This window comes from Xiphophorus hellerii, chromosome 17 (genome assembly GCF_003331165.1).
Source record: "Xiphophorus hellerii strain 12219 chromosome 17, Xiphophorus_hellerii-4.1, whole genome shotgun sequence".
In the NCBI taxonomy this organism is placed as follows: Eukaryota; Metazoa; Chordata; class Actinopteri; order Cyprinodontiformes; family Poeciliidae; genus Xiphophorus; species Xiphophorus hellerii.
Genome location: NC_045688.1, coordinates 6,244,378 through 6,264,823, shown reverse-complemented (window position 1 = coordinate 6,264,823; position 20,446 = coordinate 6,244,378). Strand labels below are relative to the sequence as shown.

The following is a 20,446-nucleotide window of genomic DNA, read 5'->3' as shown; positions in this document are numbered from 1 at the left end:
TGTTCCAAATATTGTTCCAAGAGGAGCTGATGGGCAAGATTAAAACCTGCTGAGCTCTGGAAAAGGCTCATCTTCCAACCCTTTGGAATTTCTCAATTAGAACACAATCACTTTGTCCCATTGGTCTCATTTTAGCAAAATCTCATATTCACTTAAGACACTCCAGCTAAGCAGTTTTGGTTTAGGATGCTACAGCAGCAAGCCTCTCTCCCCCCTTGTTGACCTGAGTCCCAGCTGGTCCACCAACGCAAACTTTTCCTTAATAAACGCGCGTGTTGGTGTGTCCGCGCGCACAAGCTCTGGCGCATCCTCAGTTTATTAGGACAACCTTGTTTTCTTGTAGCGATGCCTGACACAGCAACGACTGATGTCTTCCACATCTACAGCCGCAGGGACAATAAAGAGAAGGCGATGAGAAAAGAGGAAGAGAGATGGGAAAAGATGAAGTGTGCCCTACCTTACCACAGCCTACACACAGACACGGACCAGCCAGCCACTACTTCAAAAGAGAAAGACTGAAATAAACTGCCAGGCTCTCAGCTTTTCTCAAGGTGGTCTCCAAGGGTTAATTAGAGCTCCAAGTCCCACCTCATCTGCCTTGGAGTTGCGTAGTATGCAGAATGCAACAGAGGGGCGCTGTACTGTACAAACACGAAACTATTCACAACGAAGCAAATCGGGCAGTAGCTGATCTGTCCGCTGATGCCTCTGGCACACTAACATCAACCATAATCACCATCTGTCTGGCCAATGCAGGCCCCCATTCTGCCGTCTTTCCTCAGGTCAGTTCGAATGAAAACCTTGTGTTCCAAGTCAGTCTGTCTCAGCGCGGCGGAACAGGACCTGGAAACCTGGAGTGAAATTCCTAGAGGTGTCAGGAATGTGTGGTCAGATTTAACATGGCAGGGACTGGGTGTTCACATGGCTAGCAAGACCTTTTTTTCTTTTTTAAAGAAAAAGCAAAGGTTCACCTGCAGACCACTCTCCAGATATTCATCTCCTGCTGCCAGTGTTTTTTGGGGAGGAGAAGTAGAGCAGGGTGGGGGGGGGGCACAGATGGAGAGTAATTGCAACAAAAAGAAGAGAGCCGAAAGCAAACAACACTGTAGGAACACGGCAACTAAGAACATGACAAATTCTTTGGAGGCAGAGAGAACAACCTCCTCCTAGCTCCGGCGATACATCACATTTATATGGGATGAGGAGGCATTTGTGTGTCCTCAAGGACCCAAATAAGTAGAGAGTGGGAGAGAGAGCAAGTGAAAGAAATAAGTTACAGAGATAGAGAGAAGGAGGACAACGTTGACAGCTGGCTGGGCACTTTGTGCATCTGCCAGAGGTGACTCGTGGAGCCATAATGAAAATGCAAGGCAAGATCAGGATCAGAGTGAGGGAGGCCACCATCCATCACACAACTCCCATTGAGGATAGACAGGTTCAATGATAACAGCAAATGTGCCCATTTGCAAACCTGGATGGAGGAACTTCACAACAGTGATGCTCGACATACGACGGCTTCTGAATACATGTTAAAAGTATTGTCGACCAATTTACAGTGTAGTGTTCATTCACAGAGAACATTTTCACATTTTGTCTCCTTACAGCCACAATTGACAATGTATGTAAGGTGATAGTTCAACAGTAAGCAGAGCAATTTAGATTTCAAAAAATTTCACAAGCAAAATTATTAAAATGAACTTTCCAGACCAATAAATCATCATGGGTTGAAGTAATTCATTTTAATTTTAATATTCTCAAACATCTCCACTTTTACTTCTGTCACTGGATTCCAAACATACATTGATGTTTCAGGAGGGCTGACATCTTAAATCTTGCGAGATATAAACCTTGCGCTTACAAACTTGCAGACATGCCTAGGACACCACATCTCAAACTTGACAGGAAACTAAATAAATACTGATTTTATTCTTGAAGCTGCTGGTTCCAGTGACAACTGTGTATTTCAATAAGAGCGCTGAGAGAAATGGCACTATTGGCTATGCAGGATGATATCCTGAGCCTTCAGTGCACCAAAACAAAACTAACCGAGATGCTACCTCTGCTCTGCCTGAATGAAATTTACAATGGCACTACAGTGAATGATGTTCACATTCCGACAGCTTCATGAGGCCCGCTTTATGACTTGGAGGTTCAATTCTCAGAGAAACCTCTCCGACTGTATGTACAGTAGTTTCTGTTCCACTGATAATGAGTCCTACCTTCTCTTTCTTTTGTCTGCATGCTTCCTCGGCTGAAACCAGCGCTTTGTAGTAGGCGCTGCGTTCTGCTGTGAAGTGGACCTTGGACAGAGCGTTCTCTACCAGTGCCACAGACAGATTCACGCCTTCAATGTGCAGCCAGCCAATGAAGTTGCCCGCTTTGTCCATGCTCTCCACTTCAACTTCAACCTATGAAACAAGAAGAAGAAAATAAGACAGACATTCTCATTTATTGCTACGTACTGGGAGTAGCAAATAAAATGCTCTGAGATTCTGAAAAATAGGCAGTTTTTCATCAATGGAGACCTGGGGGCTTTCTAATGATTAAGTAGCAAACAGACAGATCCCATTTCACTGCTTGGCTCCAGATATCCCAGTGAGTGCTCTAGCTGGAGATGGGGTTCTCTTTTCTTTCTTCAAACAGAAAACCCAGTGATGCCCTCTTGTCTTCAGACTCACTGCAGTCCTTGACATTCTTAATTAAACTCTGTCTGCTTTCAATAATGTGCCTATTCACGCCAACAACGGGAACTGAAGAACCTCCACAAACAGGGCAGGCTGTTAGGGTTTTTAAATGCGTGTTCCACATGCACTTCAAACTTAATTAAGTCTCTAAACATCACCAGGCTACTTTTTTTTTCTCCCCCCAACGTAAATCATATTCAATTAGTAACAGCCAAGCCCCGACTCCTTTAAGTAAACAAATGAGGACAACAAAGGACCATACACTGCTGACAAAGTAGAAAGGGTCTCGCAAAGTCGCTCATGATAGACTATTACCAAATTCTGCCTATTCAGACTAATTATCTATCCATACCAGTTTGTTTTAGAAGTGATGGATGATCAAGGATAGGTTTTTGCTTTTTTTTTTTTGCAAATTAAAAAGACGAAAGTCAGCGATAAAGTCAGAGGACAGGTGTGCTTTCAAGATAGGGAGAAGTCAAGTAATTAAGACTTGAACTGCTTAGCCCCGCAGTCACAAGGGAAATCTGAAGGGAATTAGGTTCTGCCTTGTTCTCATCTACAGTTAAAAAGCTTTTATTGCAGCATGCGTTATACGTTTTATTATTAAGCACAGATTCACAGCCTACAAGCGGAGCCAACATTTCAGGGATCCAGTTACTACCGTCTGCAGATAAAGACTGCTCATATACTGCCTGACAAAAGGTACAAGGAGTACAACCAGCACTCATCCATACAGAAGCCCATCTTTGAAACTGAAAATGACCCAAAATGTGAAACCACAAGACATTTCACATCCTATGTACATGTTTTTTAACCTTAATGCACATATGCACAAAGCTGAGTTTACAGGTAAAAATTTTGGCTGAAGAAAGTTTAAGTTTTGCTATAAATGTCAGCAGAGTGTGAGCTTTTGTGTGTCTGTGTAGGAGAAAAAGGGTAAAAATGTTGTCCAAAACTTTTTCCGCAGCAACCACTGTCTAAATTGAATTTGCAAACACAGTCGATATCATCTCTTGTGTGTGATAAGGGCATCTTTTTGAGAACGAAAAAAAAAGTAAAATAAAAGTAGAATAGCTTATAAAACTTTTCAGCGTCCTGGTAGAAAACAACAATTAGCCTCTAACAATGCTAAAGTTAGCATCTGCTTCAAGATTTCCATTGGTGTTAAATGAAAAAAGACTGTTTTAAAAAGTCTGGACTGCATTGGATCATCTCTATGTCAAAATCCATAACACCATGATAAATTAAACCTGAACTGGATAAGGATTTTAACATTTTCTTTTAATAATTGGATTTTATCCTGTGTGTCCAGAGATGTAGTTTGATTTAATCAAAAATAAAATTATTATACAAGACAAGCGCAAGGAGCAATCCTCCCCAACCTCTCAGGTCCTGAATAAAACATGCAAGCTCACCAAAATCCTATCTGCCTCAGCATCATCTGCTTTATTTCACTGCCCATCCCTCTTCCTTTTGCAATTTACAACCATCTTCATTTTATCCTGGTCTTAAAGTGCAAAGCCACTTGCATAACTATGTTAAAAGAAACTATTTGGCCTTCACACATCACAATGTGAAATGGAAAAGTGGGCAAAAAGTGAAAAAAAGGCCAAAACCACAAAGAAACATGCATGCCAATTTCAGATCAGAGGGGAAAAAACCCCACACACTGCACAATGTTTAAGGGAACAAAAATCTGGGTAATGAAAATGTCATTTTTCTGAGATTCTAATGCCTTAGTGATAAGTGTTGTAGAGAATCTAAATAGCAAGGCAAGTGAGGAAATATGTCTACAAGTTCAGCAAAATGCTAACGTAAAAACAAATAAAACAAACGAGAGTCATGGGCAATGCTGACAACTTCTTCTCTACTAATACCAGAACAAATTAGTCTGCTTTGTTTCCCAGAACACTCAGGCAGGAAACTTCATTTACCACATACTGCTAACCGTATGGAAGGAAAATTAGAAGGCCACTGACAACAGCATACTGATGATTACAAGATGACTGCATGGCTCAAGTCAACACCTACAGGGACGATGTTAACGCAGGAACAGAGCACTATTAATAGCTGAAGAACGTCAGCACATCCTCTGAACACCAGTAAAATTACATGAATTGACTTCACATTTACAAAAGGCCCAAACCAACACTAACTTGTCAAATACAGAACCTCTGAAAGAAAAAACATTTCTGTGTGGCCATAATATAAAAAACAAATAATACAAACAAACTGTTCGACTAAATCCATGAAGTCAGGAATGTCAACAAATGTGAGATTCTGGGTGAAATTAAAAATGTCAGATTTATGAGCACCAGGACCACTGACCTTGAAAGGCTCATCAAATAAAGCGAAACTGGTATTTAACTGAACAGTGAGAATGGAGGAGGCTAATACTCACATCAAAATGTGAAATTAAAAAGGATGAGTTCATTTAGAGCAAAGGCTGAATAAGAGATCAGGAGAAGTGTATTGGACTACTTAAGCTTGCACAGAAGATGTGAAAATTGACTGATCAATGTTCCACAAAGGGTCCTTGTCTTGTTCATGGATGCAACTCAGAAGACTGCCTAAGTAGGAGGATTTAATCAAGGTTTAGAGTTATTGCAGTCCACTGGCTTGTTTAGCTAAACATGTTCAAATTGGAATTTTGGAAATACTAATCAGGCTAATAAAAAATGAAATACAATCCGACTAAACTTGATTGTAAAATTTGGATTTGAATGATTACTATTTATTTAATCGTGACTTAGCATAATGTGACCTTTTAGTTTGGTTAAAAAAAAAAGTCAATGTCTCATAACCAAAAGCTTTCTTAAAATGTCTCCCAGTGAATGAATTATATAGATATTTCCCATCTGCTCCTGTACTATAAAGCTGTCTCTGTTAATTCAGTTTTACATAATTTCCAGTCAAGGCTGTGAAATGAAAATGTATGTGAGGAATGTCACATTTTTACATCTTTCAGAGTACTTTTTCTCCCCTCCAAGCATTCAAAAGCTGAATTTACTGTTAAAATATCCCCTGTAAGGATTACCGCTTCCCACGAGACGCATCCCTAAAACCGTTCCAACATTCCTCCTTTGCATGAAGAAACCACTCATAATGGGAAGGCTTGATTTTAAAGTTTCATGCTGAATTTGAGTTCCTCTCCTTTCACATTTAAATAGGTTTGGTCTCAGTGTAGAAAGGAAAGGGGAGGTGGAGAGGAAGCTGCTTAGAGCAGAGCCCAGATGGTTCCCAGTTGAGGCCTCCTTCGAGCCAAGATGGCTCCCGCCGGAACACAAATGGGCTTTGGTAATCTCATAAATGCTGGGATTGTGTCGACACAGCGGACAGGAACCAGAAAAGGTGAAACACACACGCATATGAAGGCTATGACTGTGTGCACGTGTGGAAACACAAGCACATCAGTGTTTTGGAAGTGCAAAAGAATTATTTGGTACAAATGAAGTAGAAAAACAACTAATCCAACTTGTTTAATTGAGTTGGTTATTCAAAACTAATAGTAACATAAAAAGAAAACTGCAAAAGATGACAGCTCTTGCAAGTGTAAAATACTAAACTAAAAGTAAATAATGGAGCAAGCAGCTTGATGCAGCATGAAACAAGCTTCTGCTTTAGACTTTTCAAAAATAAACTCTTTGCTCTCCGGTCCACTTCAAATGGCCTTGCTGGATTTTATTGTCTAGTCAAAATTAACCTTTAGTTTAGGCCTTTGAGTGGTTTTCTCAAAGTAAGCTACATTTTGCTTGGGTAAAATATTGTTTTATAAGCAGCCATTGTTGCATACAGTGCAAAATTTTAGCCTTTAAAAAGGCATAAAGGAAATTTAAATCTAATATTTCCTCCTCTGTCAACTTCTTATTGACTTTTGAAGCCCAGGAAGCTGCATTACTAGGAAGCTTTGCAAGCATATGTCCATCAAGAAACAGAACATAAGGGGTTATGTCCATCAAGAAACAGAACCCTCTGGCACAAATTCTGATCAATGTTTCATTTGTACCATTTATCCATTTCTGAATAAAGTTCTGCAAGACTTTTTTTTGTTTGTTTTTCTATCTGGGCTTCATTTTGGGTTTAAACTGAAAACTGCTTTGCATTAAAAATTCAAATCCAGAAAAGAAAACACGCATCCTAATGGAAACCTCCAAGTCGGCCAAGAAGCTGTTGGCAAATCAAGAGATCCAAAAGTCATCTACGTTTAAAGAAAACTGCATGAGACAAAAAAAAGAAACGTGGCAACTTTTAGTTCTTTAGTTAGCTTCAAGTCTTGTCAATGAAACTTTTGATAAATTAGTAGCGAGTAGATAATTAATTAGCATTAGGTGTGCTTTTATTATGTAAAAAATAATAATAATCTTATCATCTTTCTAAGTGTAGTTCTTATCTCAATGGAAATGTCAAGTTCATTCTTTAGATTCAACTCCTAATTGAAAAGTAACAAGACTCATTTTATTTTAGGGGAAAATTGCCAATGCTTACACAGCAGAAAGTCATTTGATGTAGCCATTATCTGCTACTCATTAAAACATTGGCAACTAATAGGAATTCTCTTGATCACATCTCATCCAAAATATATTTATATAATTTTTAAAAAAGCATATTAGGCTTGATGGAGAACACTGTGGTCCCAATCGTGGTACAAATCCATTTAGGATTCCATCAGGTCTAACATGGCAGGTCGTGCGCCAGGCATAACTTGTGTTTATACACATTCTCTAATCAGGAAAAGAAAGAACGGTCTTTACAAATTACAAGCAAAGCTGGAGATTAATTGGTCAGCTAAAGCTTTCAATCATTTCTGAAAATGGCTCGGCCATAATTCACATAAATTTTAGTGTGTGTTTCAATGAGATCATAGTTATCGCCAGAGAGATTTAACTTTGCACGTGTTGCATTACTAGCTTGGATCGTAAACATTTTAAAGGCCACAGTGTGGATGGAGGCAAATTCAGCATCCGTTTGTTAGACTGCCAGCCTGTGTTGACGGGGTGTGTGTGTGTGTGATGGACAGTGGGAATGTGAGGAAGTCTATGCGAACCTTGTTGACTGTAATGTGCAGAGAACACAAGGAGAACAAGCTGGCAGGTGCAGATGTTTGGGAATGTCTTCATTCATTCTCATTAAGTAACAAGGCAGCAGGTCCTTTTGTTGCTACCATTTTCTCCCACCTGCCTGGCACTCTCAACTCTATTTGCCAGTGCTTAAAACATAAAACATCAATTTCTGAGTAGTAAATTTGATACTGTAACTCCTTGAAACAATAACTGCACAGTTTTTTTTTTTAACTAGTTTACTAACTCCTTATATCCATTGTGACCCTTAAAAAAATAAATGTAAGAAAATAAAAGTCCTTGAATAAACCCCGCCCACTGTGAGCGGTTTGCTCATTCAGCAGAACAAGAAACCAATTAAATCTCAAGCCAATTAAAGTTTTGATTTGTCAATAATGATCAAAGCCAACACTATTTTGTAATTTCTTTTTTATTAAATTGGTGATAATTACGCAAAGAAAAATTGCACACTGACTCAAATGATGAAGAGCAACATCTGAGCAGAAAGCAACTTATTAGACCATTACTACACGGTGATGAATAGAGTGTGAAGGAGTTGCTGACAGCTATGTAAAAGGAACGCTGCAAACCAACTCTAAAATATGTTTCTGTAAGTGTAAGTTTGAGATTAGTAATGCAATATGCATTAGACTACGTGACATAATAGAACTGTTATTGGATGCTAAGCAGAAACTAGGGGAAACATCGTTGGATGACTTGTGCTTTTTTCAAAGTATTGCTTAACACCATTTGATTGGGGAAAAAAAGCCCCAAACAGCGAATGGTGACCTTCAAGAAATCCCTCAACAGTCAATTACCAGGACTCACGGTCATCACTAAAGGTTCATAATGAGCTGTTAATGGGACACAGTGGCATGTAATACAATGGAAACAAGTGCATGCAGACACATGTATGATTTCTCAGTATTTATAAATGTTTTCCAGCACTACTCAGTTCTGAAGCAATATATTGCCATGTGCCAGCCGTCCATTTATATGAAACGACTAAATGTGTTGGTATGTTACTGTGATCGAACAGTGAGGGAGAAAAGGCTAGTTGGTTCCAGAAGCAATCTATAAATATAGATCACCTTAAAATAAAAAAGGAGAGCCAGACAAACAGGGAAAGAGGAAAAATAAATTAATGAATTAAACCCCTATTGATTTCTTAATGGCACAGATCAGGCAGGGATGTAAATAGGGTGTTAATGGAGCCTGTAATTAAAAAAAATATCTTCACATGGAAAGATAGAAAGTTCAACAGCAGTTAGAGTAAAACTGAACCAGGTGGCAAACTGTTGACCCTTTAGTTTAAAAATGAAAATTTATTTGTGTGGCAAAAATTTAACCATTTGTATTCTGTTATATCTGCTCATATTAGACATCAGAGTTATGCAATTACCCTCCATCACTAGAATTTGAACTCATTATTATGCTTAGAAAATAGATTTATTTTTACTCTGAATATGTTGAAAAGTACAGACTGGCTTTAACTTTAGTCTGAAAAGCAGTATGATATACTCTCCTGACATCTGAAGTTGGTTTCAGCTGACATAACAATTTGGTGGCTGAGTCACAATTAAAGATAATCATATCCACATTCTATAATAACATCAATAGTAAAATCCGGGGTGGGGGGAAAGTTCTTACAGCTATTATGGCAAACTATTAGTAACTGCAGGTCAATGCAACTATTTTACTTTCACTTGTCTATTTGATAATGAAACCACTTAGTTTTACACCAGTTAAGCATCAAGTTGAGGAAGAACAAGGAAATTGTTTGTACTGACTTTGCTCCCCCCCCCCCCCAAAAGTCTGTACAAACAAAATTAGCAGGCCTGACATTGGTGCACAAACGTACATGTTGGACAGGAACAGGTGTGTGCATGTCTCTCCGAAAGTGATCAATGTGACTCAGGAGGTCCCATGCATCACTGTCAGTAGCAGGCTGCTGTCTGTTAGGGAGCGGGAAATGGAAAGTCAAACTGCTTCTCAATTGGCAAAGGCCATTAACGGTTAGGAAAGCAAGCATGATTCCCACCATTAAACCTGCCTGATGACCATTAATGAGATTTGCTTTCATCAATAGATAATTGATGTTTTCCCCGCATCATTATTTTGACTAAGCAGATGAGTATACCCAGGTTTTGTACCGATGGTTTGTGGATATAAAGAGTACTTGGTGGGCAGAAAACAATTTGATTAAATTACATGTAGTCCAATTCTTTCTGAGTTTTGAGACCTGTTAAGTGATAGCAAGTTTGACATAAGTGTTTGAATAGCCTGGCAGACATAAATGGAGATAAAAATGCAAGCTGCACTCTTTTTGCAGTAGTGGTCTTTAAGGCACTTCACAAATCCTTCGAATAAGTGTCTCTCCGGTGATAGTTCAGCATGGTCACACTGCCAACCATTTATTTACTGAAAGAAAAAAAACAAAAAACAAAAAAAACTATTACCTCAGCTGGTTCAGTTTCAGACTTGTATTTTGATCTGACTTAAAGACCAACTGCCATTTTCATTCATATCAAAACTTCAAAAATAAAAGCCCAGTTTAAGGCCATGAACATCTTTTTGGCTCAAGCAGGCCCAACTCTTGTGTGTTGCCCTCCAAATGACTCACAGTTGGCCACCAAAGTAAAGCAATAAATTATGAAATGTTGTTCTGCTGGAGGGATTAAGCTGACTGCACCAGGCATTTTAAGTGGCCTATTGTCAAAAGAAATGTGTGTCTTTGCTGGTGGCATTAAACCTGAAAACAAAAAAAATGACTACATTCTTTTATTTTTACAAAATTGTTGAGAGTTATATACTTTAATAAGCAATATAATCCAATGCCATGAGCTTGTGGAATTATTTGTTGTTTTTTTTACAGTACATCTGTAACTGAGACTGCAGCTGCTACATCGCTGTAGTTTTTGGTAAGCCCCAACACACTGAAAAGGTCAGTGACACTGAGAAATACGAGACCTCTTGCAATGTAATGATGACCGACAAGATTCCACATCGGTTTGTTGGTCTCTATCTGGCCTTTGTAATGAATCAATAGTGTTGTCAGGTTGGTTGATCCTTAAACTAACACAATGCCCCTCGCTGCCTCCTACTTGAGTGAATTACCTGGATGATTCTCATCCTCTTGTCTCCCATGCGTGGGTTCCTACACTATTTTTCACAGCCAAATTTCTCCTATGCCACATTTAAATTTCCAGCTGTCAGTACGTTTTATGTCCATTTTTTAGCATGGATACAAATAATACTATGAATTTACTACAAATACTTCTATGTTATGGTTGGTTATTGATAATAGAACCTTCAATAACTGAAAAAGAAATGAAGATGGATGAGCAATTGATAAGCATAAATTGACAGATGGATGATCAGAGGGTTTGGCAAAGGACAAATGGTTGGTAGACAAACATATTGGACACATATTCAACGTATAGATAAGAAGATAGACGGATGGACTAATTTATGGATAAATGACTGGATCAACATGACAGTTGGGTGGATTAATGATTCAGGAGAAGAATGGATGAAAGGACAAAAAATATTGTTGGACAGTTGAAAGAAATGGACAATGGGTGAATGGACAGATGGATAAACAGACAGATAAATGGATGGAAGGGTGGTTAGACAATTTAGACAATGGAAAGGGTAACTCAAGAAATGAGCAAACCTTGTTCCATATTTTCTTTTGTGCACTGTTCATATCTGGAAGTTACATCACAATCCGAAGCTTCCAGAATCCATTAAGAATTCCATCAATAAATTACAGACAGGTTTTTACATGCACAAGTATTGAAATAGCTTTGAAAGTTACTTTGAAATATTTCTATTTGCCAAGATTTAAAAAATTATCAAGTCAGCAAACCTAATCATGCTAAACATGTAGTTAAATTGGTTTATAGATTATTTGTTATCCAGATGGCAGAAAACCTCAGATTTCAACACAGCGGAGCATGAGAAAGGCTGCACATTGGCCTCAACATCCTGGTTATTAAAATCAATAACAGCAATAACTACAATCCATCTCATTTTTAAGAGAGGGCTGACATGGCATGCCGATCGATGAATATTGAGCTACATTTGTATTATTACTAATATCATATAATTCCTTCAGAACTGGATGGTGGCGCAGGCTGTAAAGCACAAACAGAACTGTGCTTATTGAGTTGTTGTCACAGCAATGTGAGACTTGAAATAAATGTTAAAAAAAAAAGTTGAAAACAGTATTAGATGCAATGTCATTAAATTTTTAGGAATTTTGGACTTAGTTCCCAAGGGGTAAGTCGTATTCTGGGGAAAAGATATTCAACTTCCTCAAAGCTGTAAACCCCTGAGGAGAGGCAAAAGTCCAGATCTTCAAAATTGCTGCCTAAAGCAGTAAAACTCGGTGGGAAAAGTCAAGCCACATTGAGCACATAAAGGAGAGGTCAAAATTATTGGAGAGGGCATTAAGCTACATTGCCTTGCAAAATGACAGCACTGCTTTCCAACAAATCCATTTACACGTCCAAGTGCAGAACCAATGGAGTTTGGTCATTATCTTGCAATCAATGTGCAGCGCAGCAACAAAGACACAAGGGAAGTGGAAATGACAGTGGCATGTTTTTACAACTAATTTTGAGAGCTAATAAAATGGGAGATCATCCATTCCCTGAAATTAGGAGATTGCAGTTTAAATGGTGCTATATTTTAGATGGGCAGCGGAATACAAAGGGAGAACACAGCGGTAGGGAAATCTGTTTGTTAGAAATGAATGTATAAATAACTGGTAACTACAGAAAGCTTTTTCCATTTTTAAATAATTATAGTACTCCTTTATTAGATGTTTGTGAAAATCTTGTACAGTTTAAAACATTCAGCTAAATTTTAGGCATTAAAAATGATAAGTCACTACAGTCTAAAACTGTAGTAGTACATATGACTTATTTTTCATAAGTGACCATCTTGTTATTATAAACTTGTTAGGCATGTTTTGGTGCAACCACAAGCTAATAATTAGAAACCTTATGTTTAAGTGGTAATAGGTAGCTGAAGTTTAGAACAATACCATGTAACAGTAGCCTAACTGTCTCTTGCTTAGACAGTTAGGCTAAACAACTGTCTAAGGAAGAAAGTTGCTTAGACTGTATTGCAGTCTAAGCAAGACAGTCAGCAATCAGAGACTGTTTCAAGCCAGACCCGCTGACATACCTGATATCCAAGACAATAGCTAAATTGCACCAGTTTTATTGAAGGTTTTGTTAAATGTTGGCGGTGTCAGTCCACAGTTAAACAATCCTAAATAGTTCATGCAATTAGCCCTCGACAAGGTTAACAGGAAAAATTAACTAATATAGCTTTGTCTTGAAGCTTAATTGTTTAAATTTCAAATTCCCATGAAAATGGTTAAATTCAGGTTTTTCAGCAATGTAGGAAGCAATTTGTTATGCTGTTGCATTTTGAGCTAACTCGTGTGTGGGCGACAGAGGACTTTGGGGAATTTGAATAGAATAGTAATTTGTCCTGAAAGCCAATCACTACAATATTTGTAGAAAAAGTGTAAAAAAATATTTGTGTGTGCTTTTTTATTCCCTGCTAAATTGAAAAATACTGTGCAGACCTTTGTTTTAAAAGTTCTACAACACAAATTTCACTAAATGACATTTCCTGAAACTACTTGTTCCAGTTTTATAAATTCAAATTCTTGTGAAATGTTATGACATATCTATGGATATTTTTCTGCAAATATTCAACAGTATTTTTTTAGACTACACACCACTGCACATAATAATAAATAACCATGGTTGTGCTATTAAACTAACAGCACCACTGTAGTAGAAAGGAACATTTTTAGATAACAGGGCGACACCCAGACAAAGAAGATTCTAATACAACTGGCTACTGTTCCTACTTCAATTCCAACTTAGAAACTTAATTTACAAGTAATGTCTTAATGAAAACATTTGATCTTAGAGATGATTTTTAATGCATTAAATTGGGAGAGAATTGGATTTAAGAAGTAAATATCTTGCACAGCACTGATAAAAAAATAACAGAACAAAATTTACACCCTCTTGGATTTTGGTGACATTACCAGAGCTCTATGACCTCCGAGAGAAGAGATGGCGAGGAAATGCGAGCGAGGGCATAGGACAATCATCATTTGTCTCCACCTCCTTCTCTAGACGCTTTCACTAGTTGACACGCCAAATGGCTCTGCCAGCTTGCGTCACTCAAAAAACCATTTCTGTCCTCCCAGACCCTAGCTGTGCTGACAAAGAGCGAGAATGAAAGAAAAGGAGAGGGAAAGAGGAGACAGATGCATTTTTCAACATGGCTTTTTGTCAATTTCTGGGTGCCTGTCAAAACGAGATGCCATGCACAGCTGCAAGGCTGGTTGGAGAGTTTTTAGGTAGAGGTTGGAGTTTGAGAGCAAGACAAGTGGTGGATTAGGGCTACTGAAGAGCTACTCCACAACGCTATAAAGTACAGAAAAAGCCTCATCATAATAGGCAGGCAGCTGCCAAGAGTTTGACAGAAGGATCAATCTTACTTCTTTTATTCTAGTACTACATTTATTTTCTAAAGGGATAACATAAAACAATAGGCTCAGTTTGGGTGAAACATTCTGTTTAAGACACCTGTGTGGGCGCTAAGGGAAGACATCGAGCCAGCTAATAATGCCTCTTGCCAACAGGTAGCGAGAGATTATATAATAGAAAATGCTTTGACCCTATTTAGCGACAAGCAAGGTAAAACCCTCTCGAGACAAATCGCTGTATTGTCATGCTTCACTTTTGGCAATCTAATTCAACCCTGGCTCACACGCAATCACATTTAAATGGCTAGCAATGATCAACAAATGAGATGGGATCTGCAGTGGGTTTCATGTGATTGTGTGCGAGAAAGATAGGATGGGGAACTGATTAGATCAAATCATTGCAACTTAGGAGCTATGCAGTTAGTCCATTGCTGGACTAGAAATGATCATTCAACGGGCAAATTTAATTCTTACACAGTTGACCACAGACTTTCACAGAGATTAAGAGCAGCAATGTGTGCCAAATAAATGAGAATACAGCTACTCTTGCACCTGTTCGTGGTCAAAAAAGACGACCTTTATGTGCACACTTTAAAGAGAGGGAGCTCTGTTGAAATGGGAAGCTCGATTAGAACATGCCATCTCTCTAATAATTGAATTCCCTCTAGAAAAAAAAGCACCACTAACTAAGGCGCTGTCCTAAGTTTTGTTGTTGGTGTCCTTTTTATTTTAGTTCGTCACCAGAAATTAACAGAGGGTTATTTAAAATTCCAAACTACTATAAGCTTCCCTAAAATCTCCAATATTATGAAATGTTTGTTTTTTTTAAACACTTAAGACATGCCAGTCTTTTACAGTCAATTTTAACTCTTTAATAGCCTTTACGTTTTCAAAGTTCCACTGTTAGCTAAAAAAATTATTTCTATGAAATGTCTAACCATTTATGATATTTAAGAGTCAGATTTATCAAACAATCATATGTCATTCTGTAGTACCAGGCTAGCTTATGGAGCAACTTAAAATAATAATAATAAAAAAGACTTGGTGTTTCTTCAGATATTAACATTTGCATTGTAGATTACCATGACTCTTAAAGCAGGTGTCAAACTGTTCTGTTGGTTTCTGAATGACAAGAGAATAGGTATAAAAAAAAGTGAATCTTACCATTCAACAGCTAAATACCGTCTGATCTGTTTAATATTTTGAGAATGAAATTGTTCACCAACATAATTAACGACCTTGATTCAGAGCATTTACAGTAGTCAAAGATGCTTCTTAGATAAGAAATCACTGCCGCCTGCATAAATTAGGATGTCAGCATTTGTGCAGACATCTGGTAAACCATTAAAGCACAAACAAGAAAAGGCCAAGAATAGAGCCATTAAAAGACAGTCAAGTAACAAGTAAAAGTTTTATCTAAAGAATATAAATATGAAAATGGGAGGAAAAACAATTGAGCCATCTACACCAGAAGAATGATGGAAAACTAAACTAAGATATCAGGATTAATATTGCAACAGTGAGCTGCTAGCACAAAGGCCAAAACTTGTCATAAATGACAGTTCACTCGGTTCCATTTCCTGCCTCCTAAGAGTACAGGAACATGACAGAGCTGAAGGGGACAGGTTGTGGCCAGAGTCTGAGCACAGAAATAGAGAAGAGAGTCAGCAAAAATAATAAAAGTTACATTTCATTTTGCTTTTGGGTTAAGGCACTGCAGGACTAAAGTGGTCATCTCTATGAAAGTCTTTTAAATCGACAGTAACACCATTTTCCCAGTACCTGACTTGTTTGCTGTCTTCAACATCTAGGTTGATTTAGTATAATAGAGAGTGATGAGTCAAGGTAGTGAAACAGTCAAAGTCCATGTTGCCTTTAATTTTTTTTCCTTTAAATCCCTGCATTGTTTAGACTAAGCAATATTATAAGGTCTCAGCATACATTTTTACTGCTGAACAACATATAGGGCATATGAAGACCACAACATATTTCAATGTAATTATAAACAGAAGTAAAGTTGTGTTGTTCAAAGTTATATGAGTTAGTGAATATAATTCCTTAAACCAACTAGGTGATATCTGGTACGTTTTTAGCATATTTCAACAAATTCACCCAAACAATATAGCTCTTGACAATGTTTTAAAGTAAAACCAAACAAATGCATAATACAAAACAACCATTTTTACAAATAACTTGAAAACATTTCCTTGAAAAAGGCATTTTTCACAACACTTTATGGACTAAATTCATTTCACAATAGAATCCCAGCCACTTATTACTTTTTCACGCCACTTCCACTTAGTCATTGTATGCCTGTTCTTTCAGAGGTAACCATAACCTGTAGGCTGCAGAGAAGTGTAGATCTCAATTTTCTAAAAAAGAAAACTCAAAGCAGTGTTTACCAGGGGCTTTGTTAGTTTTTAGGGCTATTTTTTGCACCGTACCACTGAGCAATACACAACCAAAAGTCTGAAAATAAATAAGACCAACACTGCTGCACCACTGCTGTAAAAGGCAGTAAGATTTTTCTCCAAGATCATTTCTGAACTATTAATTACATATTTTTGATAATTTTGCGGCTCTGATTTAATGCATCAGAAACCTACAGAAGTGTAAAAAATTTATTCTACTTTGCCATCTTTTATTTATGGCAAAATTATTGGATATTGAACTCGAGATGGGTCTGGATTCTCTGTCTTTCTAACTTTATTGTGAATTTTATTGGATTATTTGAAGGAATTTCCGACATCCATGTACAAACTGAGTGCTCAATACCAAGCCTCCACAGAGTTCTCAAAATTGACAATCTGTCCTGCAACTTTTGAATGTATCCCTGCTCCAAAGGGCTGAATTACCTCCTCAGTGTGTCACCAAGTCCTGCAGAGACCTGGTAATGAGTCATTTATTAGATTCTGGTGTCAAAATGATGTAACTTAATTTAAAACGTCAGTTCATATTATGGTTCCAAAGTTATGTTTTAACACATAAGACAAATGACAGAAGATAATGAACAACAAAGATAGAACGAAAGGCTTACAGACACTTCTACTCATTAAATAAAGTTAAAACAGTGAAAACTTGCTGCAGTGCTGCGAGTATGACAGCATCAACTTTAATCAATGCCGTTTGTTGTCAAAATCAATTCTCCCACAGCTTTCAGAAATTTGGTTGGCCCATAAGCTGTTATTGTACAGTCACTTTAGATAAAAAATAAGGTGAATAAGTCAGAGAAATAAAGGGATAGGTTTCGAGTCAAAATTATGATTTTCATCAGGATGTCAAGCAAGGCAGTTTAATGAAAGTGAAATCAATGTCTGCCTAGGGAAATTACCACTGTTCATCCATGTGTCAAACCAGTCCTCTGTGTGTCGTGTGCGTGCGGTGCGAGGGAGGGCGGGGACTTATTGAAAAAAATAACTGGGCCACACACCAGTAAACACAACTAGGGTGCAAGTGACCTAGACTGATGCCATCAGTGAGGGGATTGACAGGATACAGGGAAAGAGCAGTAGTATGACGGGTAAGAGGCAGTGGTCTGTGAGCTACATGGTTCTATTCATCTTGCAATGAATTATCAAAGATCCACATAAACATTCTAAAAGCTCCATAAGTGGGTATAAACATACTTCCCCATAAATTCCTTATGGATGATTATTTTCTTTGAAAAACACAAAAAAGTTGCTTTTATACCACAAGCCATTAAAAGTTTTCTATCCTAGAAAATGAAATCTAGGGTTTGATCATAAAATAGTCGATAAAAAAACAAAACAAAAAAACCCCCCCACAAACAACAAATCTAAGCAGATCAGCACACTACTGGGAAACCAGGGTATTAAAACTGCAGTCGATCAACTTTTTAAACGTTCAGCTCAGCAAATGCAAGCAAAAAGTGCAAGCTCTCAAACGAGCCGTGCCTCTTTGATGCCGTGCAGATGTCCCAGCAATCATTACGTAGTTATCATTAGATGCAAAAGTATGTCAGCTTACCGCACGTGCATCGACACACAGGGCCTGCCATGTCAGCCGGATGTCTGCTTACCAGTCACTAATTTTCCTCTTTTTTTTTTTTTTTTAGGCGTGCTCAGAGAAGGCCAACCATACCCCTTTTTAATCCCCCTAAGCTATGTAGAAGTGCTAACATGCGGAAAGGGATTAACAGCAAAATAAGGCTGTGTGTGCATGTGTCTCAAATATGCCTGCATTAGCAAGATTTCATACAACAGCAAGATGTGAAAAAATAATCACTTTTATGTGTAGGCTCAGCGTTTGGTCAGGATTGTAATCACAATCTCTGCAGATTTTCTAATTGAGAGTAATTCATATCAGATCAATTCATTAGCACTGGCTTGTTCTTGCAGAGGAAGCAATTATTTTTATTTCTTTATGTCATAAAAAAAGGTATAAGAAAGTTTCTACCCACACCTTTCATCACCGACGCCTTTTCCTCATGGGTTCACCTACACAAACACATGTTGCCACGCGTAGGGTTGCTTTGGAGAACTCAATCAACATTCTACACTTCTGTCCTCAGCGACTGTAAGCAGGCTGTGTGGGAGGACCGGCTCTGATAGAATGGCCTGTTGTGTTATTGACTTCAATTTAGAAAGTGCTGCCTGCTGCTGTTTTGACCCCTCCTTTCATAGCGGGGACTCTGCTGGTCCCCGGCCACAGTCAACCTCCGGGGGAAATCCCTGATTGCATTTCTACAGAAAACACATAAGCAAGGTCGAAGGGGCCAGAATTCAGATGGCGCAGTTTGTGCGCATGTAGTGTAGCGACGCAGTGGGGGGTGTACCCTTTTTCCCCTTTGATCCATTTCCATTCCTCTTAGCTCTTTCTCACATTAACTCGGCCCTCTAGATTTTTCATGGTCGTTTAGCAAAAATGTCAATGTCCACTGAGGTGCCCTACCTCCCCACATCTTTCACCCTCCCCTTCCTGCCTTGTCTGCTACCTGCCTGGGTGAACAGCTGGTCAAAGTATTGTTGGAGACTGCATGTACAGCAGCTCTGAACATTTGATGCTGTGCTGGCTGACACACTAAGTTAGGTTTCCTAAATCCCAAGTGTCTGAAAAAAAGAAAAAGAACTCCAGAAATTGTGGATATTACAAAGAAAAGTTGAGGAAGTTCAAACAGCAGACAGAAAAAAAAAACTACTGCTCTGATCTTGCTGCATTTTAAACAATTTAAAACTTTATGTCAAAGGAATGACTTTCAAGGTCTTTAAGCTTTCCTTGGGTGCAACACAAGCTTCCTCTTATAATCAAATTGGTAATCAACTTTGAAGGGATATTACATTATTCCCACTTCATAACATAATGATGAGTGAGAATCATTTAATCTCCCGTGGCAATGGGTCCCATATGGTGGGACGTGCTTTGCAAAACGGGATGGGACTGAGCGCTGCCTTTGAGACGAAGCTCCTCCTCGGAGTTGCTGTTTCCAAGCTTCTGAACTTCCGCATTACAGAGTACCATTCGCCCACGTCATCCCCGTTCAGCTCCTTCAGACTAGACAGAAGCATTTAGCAAACAACTGGTGGAACAGTGCATCTGCTGCACTCAATATACAAGCTACCTCTCAGTGCAACGCTAGTAAAAACTTTGTTAAAAAGAGAGTTGTTCCTTTACACCGTCACCATGTAATTACTTGGAAAGATGGATTACTGCAGTTACTAGCCCAGTGTGTGGCTGGGCTTGTGCAGATGGATTTTTTCCCCCCAAAGGCAATACAAACTAAATATTAGTTCATCATGTTATGACCAATATAATGAAATGGATGTAACTGGATCCATCTGACTGAATTGTATTTGATTTAATTTGAAATTTGTAGATCTCAAATGAACCAGTCTTGTAAAGTGCCTTGAGATGATATCTGTTGTGAGCTGATTCTATTTAAAATAAAAATAAACTGAATTGAACTGATTTGGTTTACACTGAATGTGCTGACTGGGTCAACAGTGCTAACCTTATTATATCTGTCCTCTGGTTTCCACTAGCAGCACTAGGGCTAATCCTCATTCTGGCAGCCACTATGAACAGAGCTCATCATAATGAGCCCATTAGTCTCAAGACAAAGGCTAGCTTAGCTCAAAGGTTTAATAAAGTAGGGTAAAAGGTGGAAAAGGAGCAAAAGTGTTCATCTTTTATGTGCCTTTTGTTGTCATGATATGACATTT

At 38.3% G+C, this 20,446-nt stretch overlaps 1 protein-coding gene across 1 annotated transcript in view; it reads right to left on the bottom strand.

The window, feature by feature from the left end:
• Nucleotides 1-20,446, bottom strand: part of snd1 (staphylococcal nuclease and tudor domain containing 1) — a 188,126-nt gene that overhangs the window by 67,627 nt on the left and 100,053 nt on the right. The window contains exon 17 of the mRNA XM_032588843.1: nt 2,220-2,408. Coding sequence (XP_032444734.1) covers nt 2,220-2,408 — 189 coding nt within the window. The remainder of the gene's footprint in view (nt 1-2,219; nt 2,409-20,446) is intronic.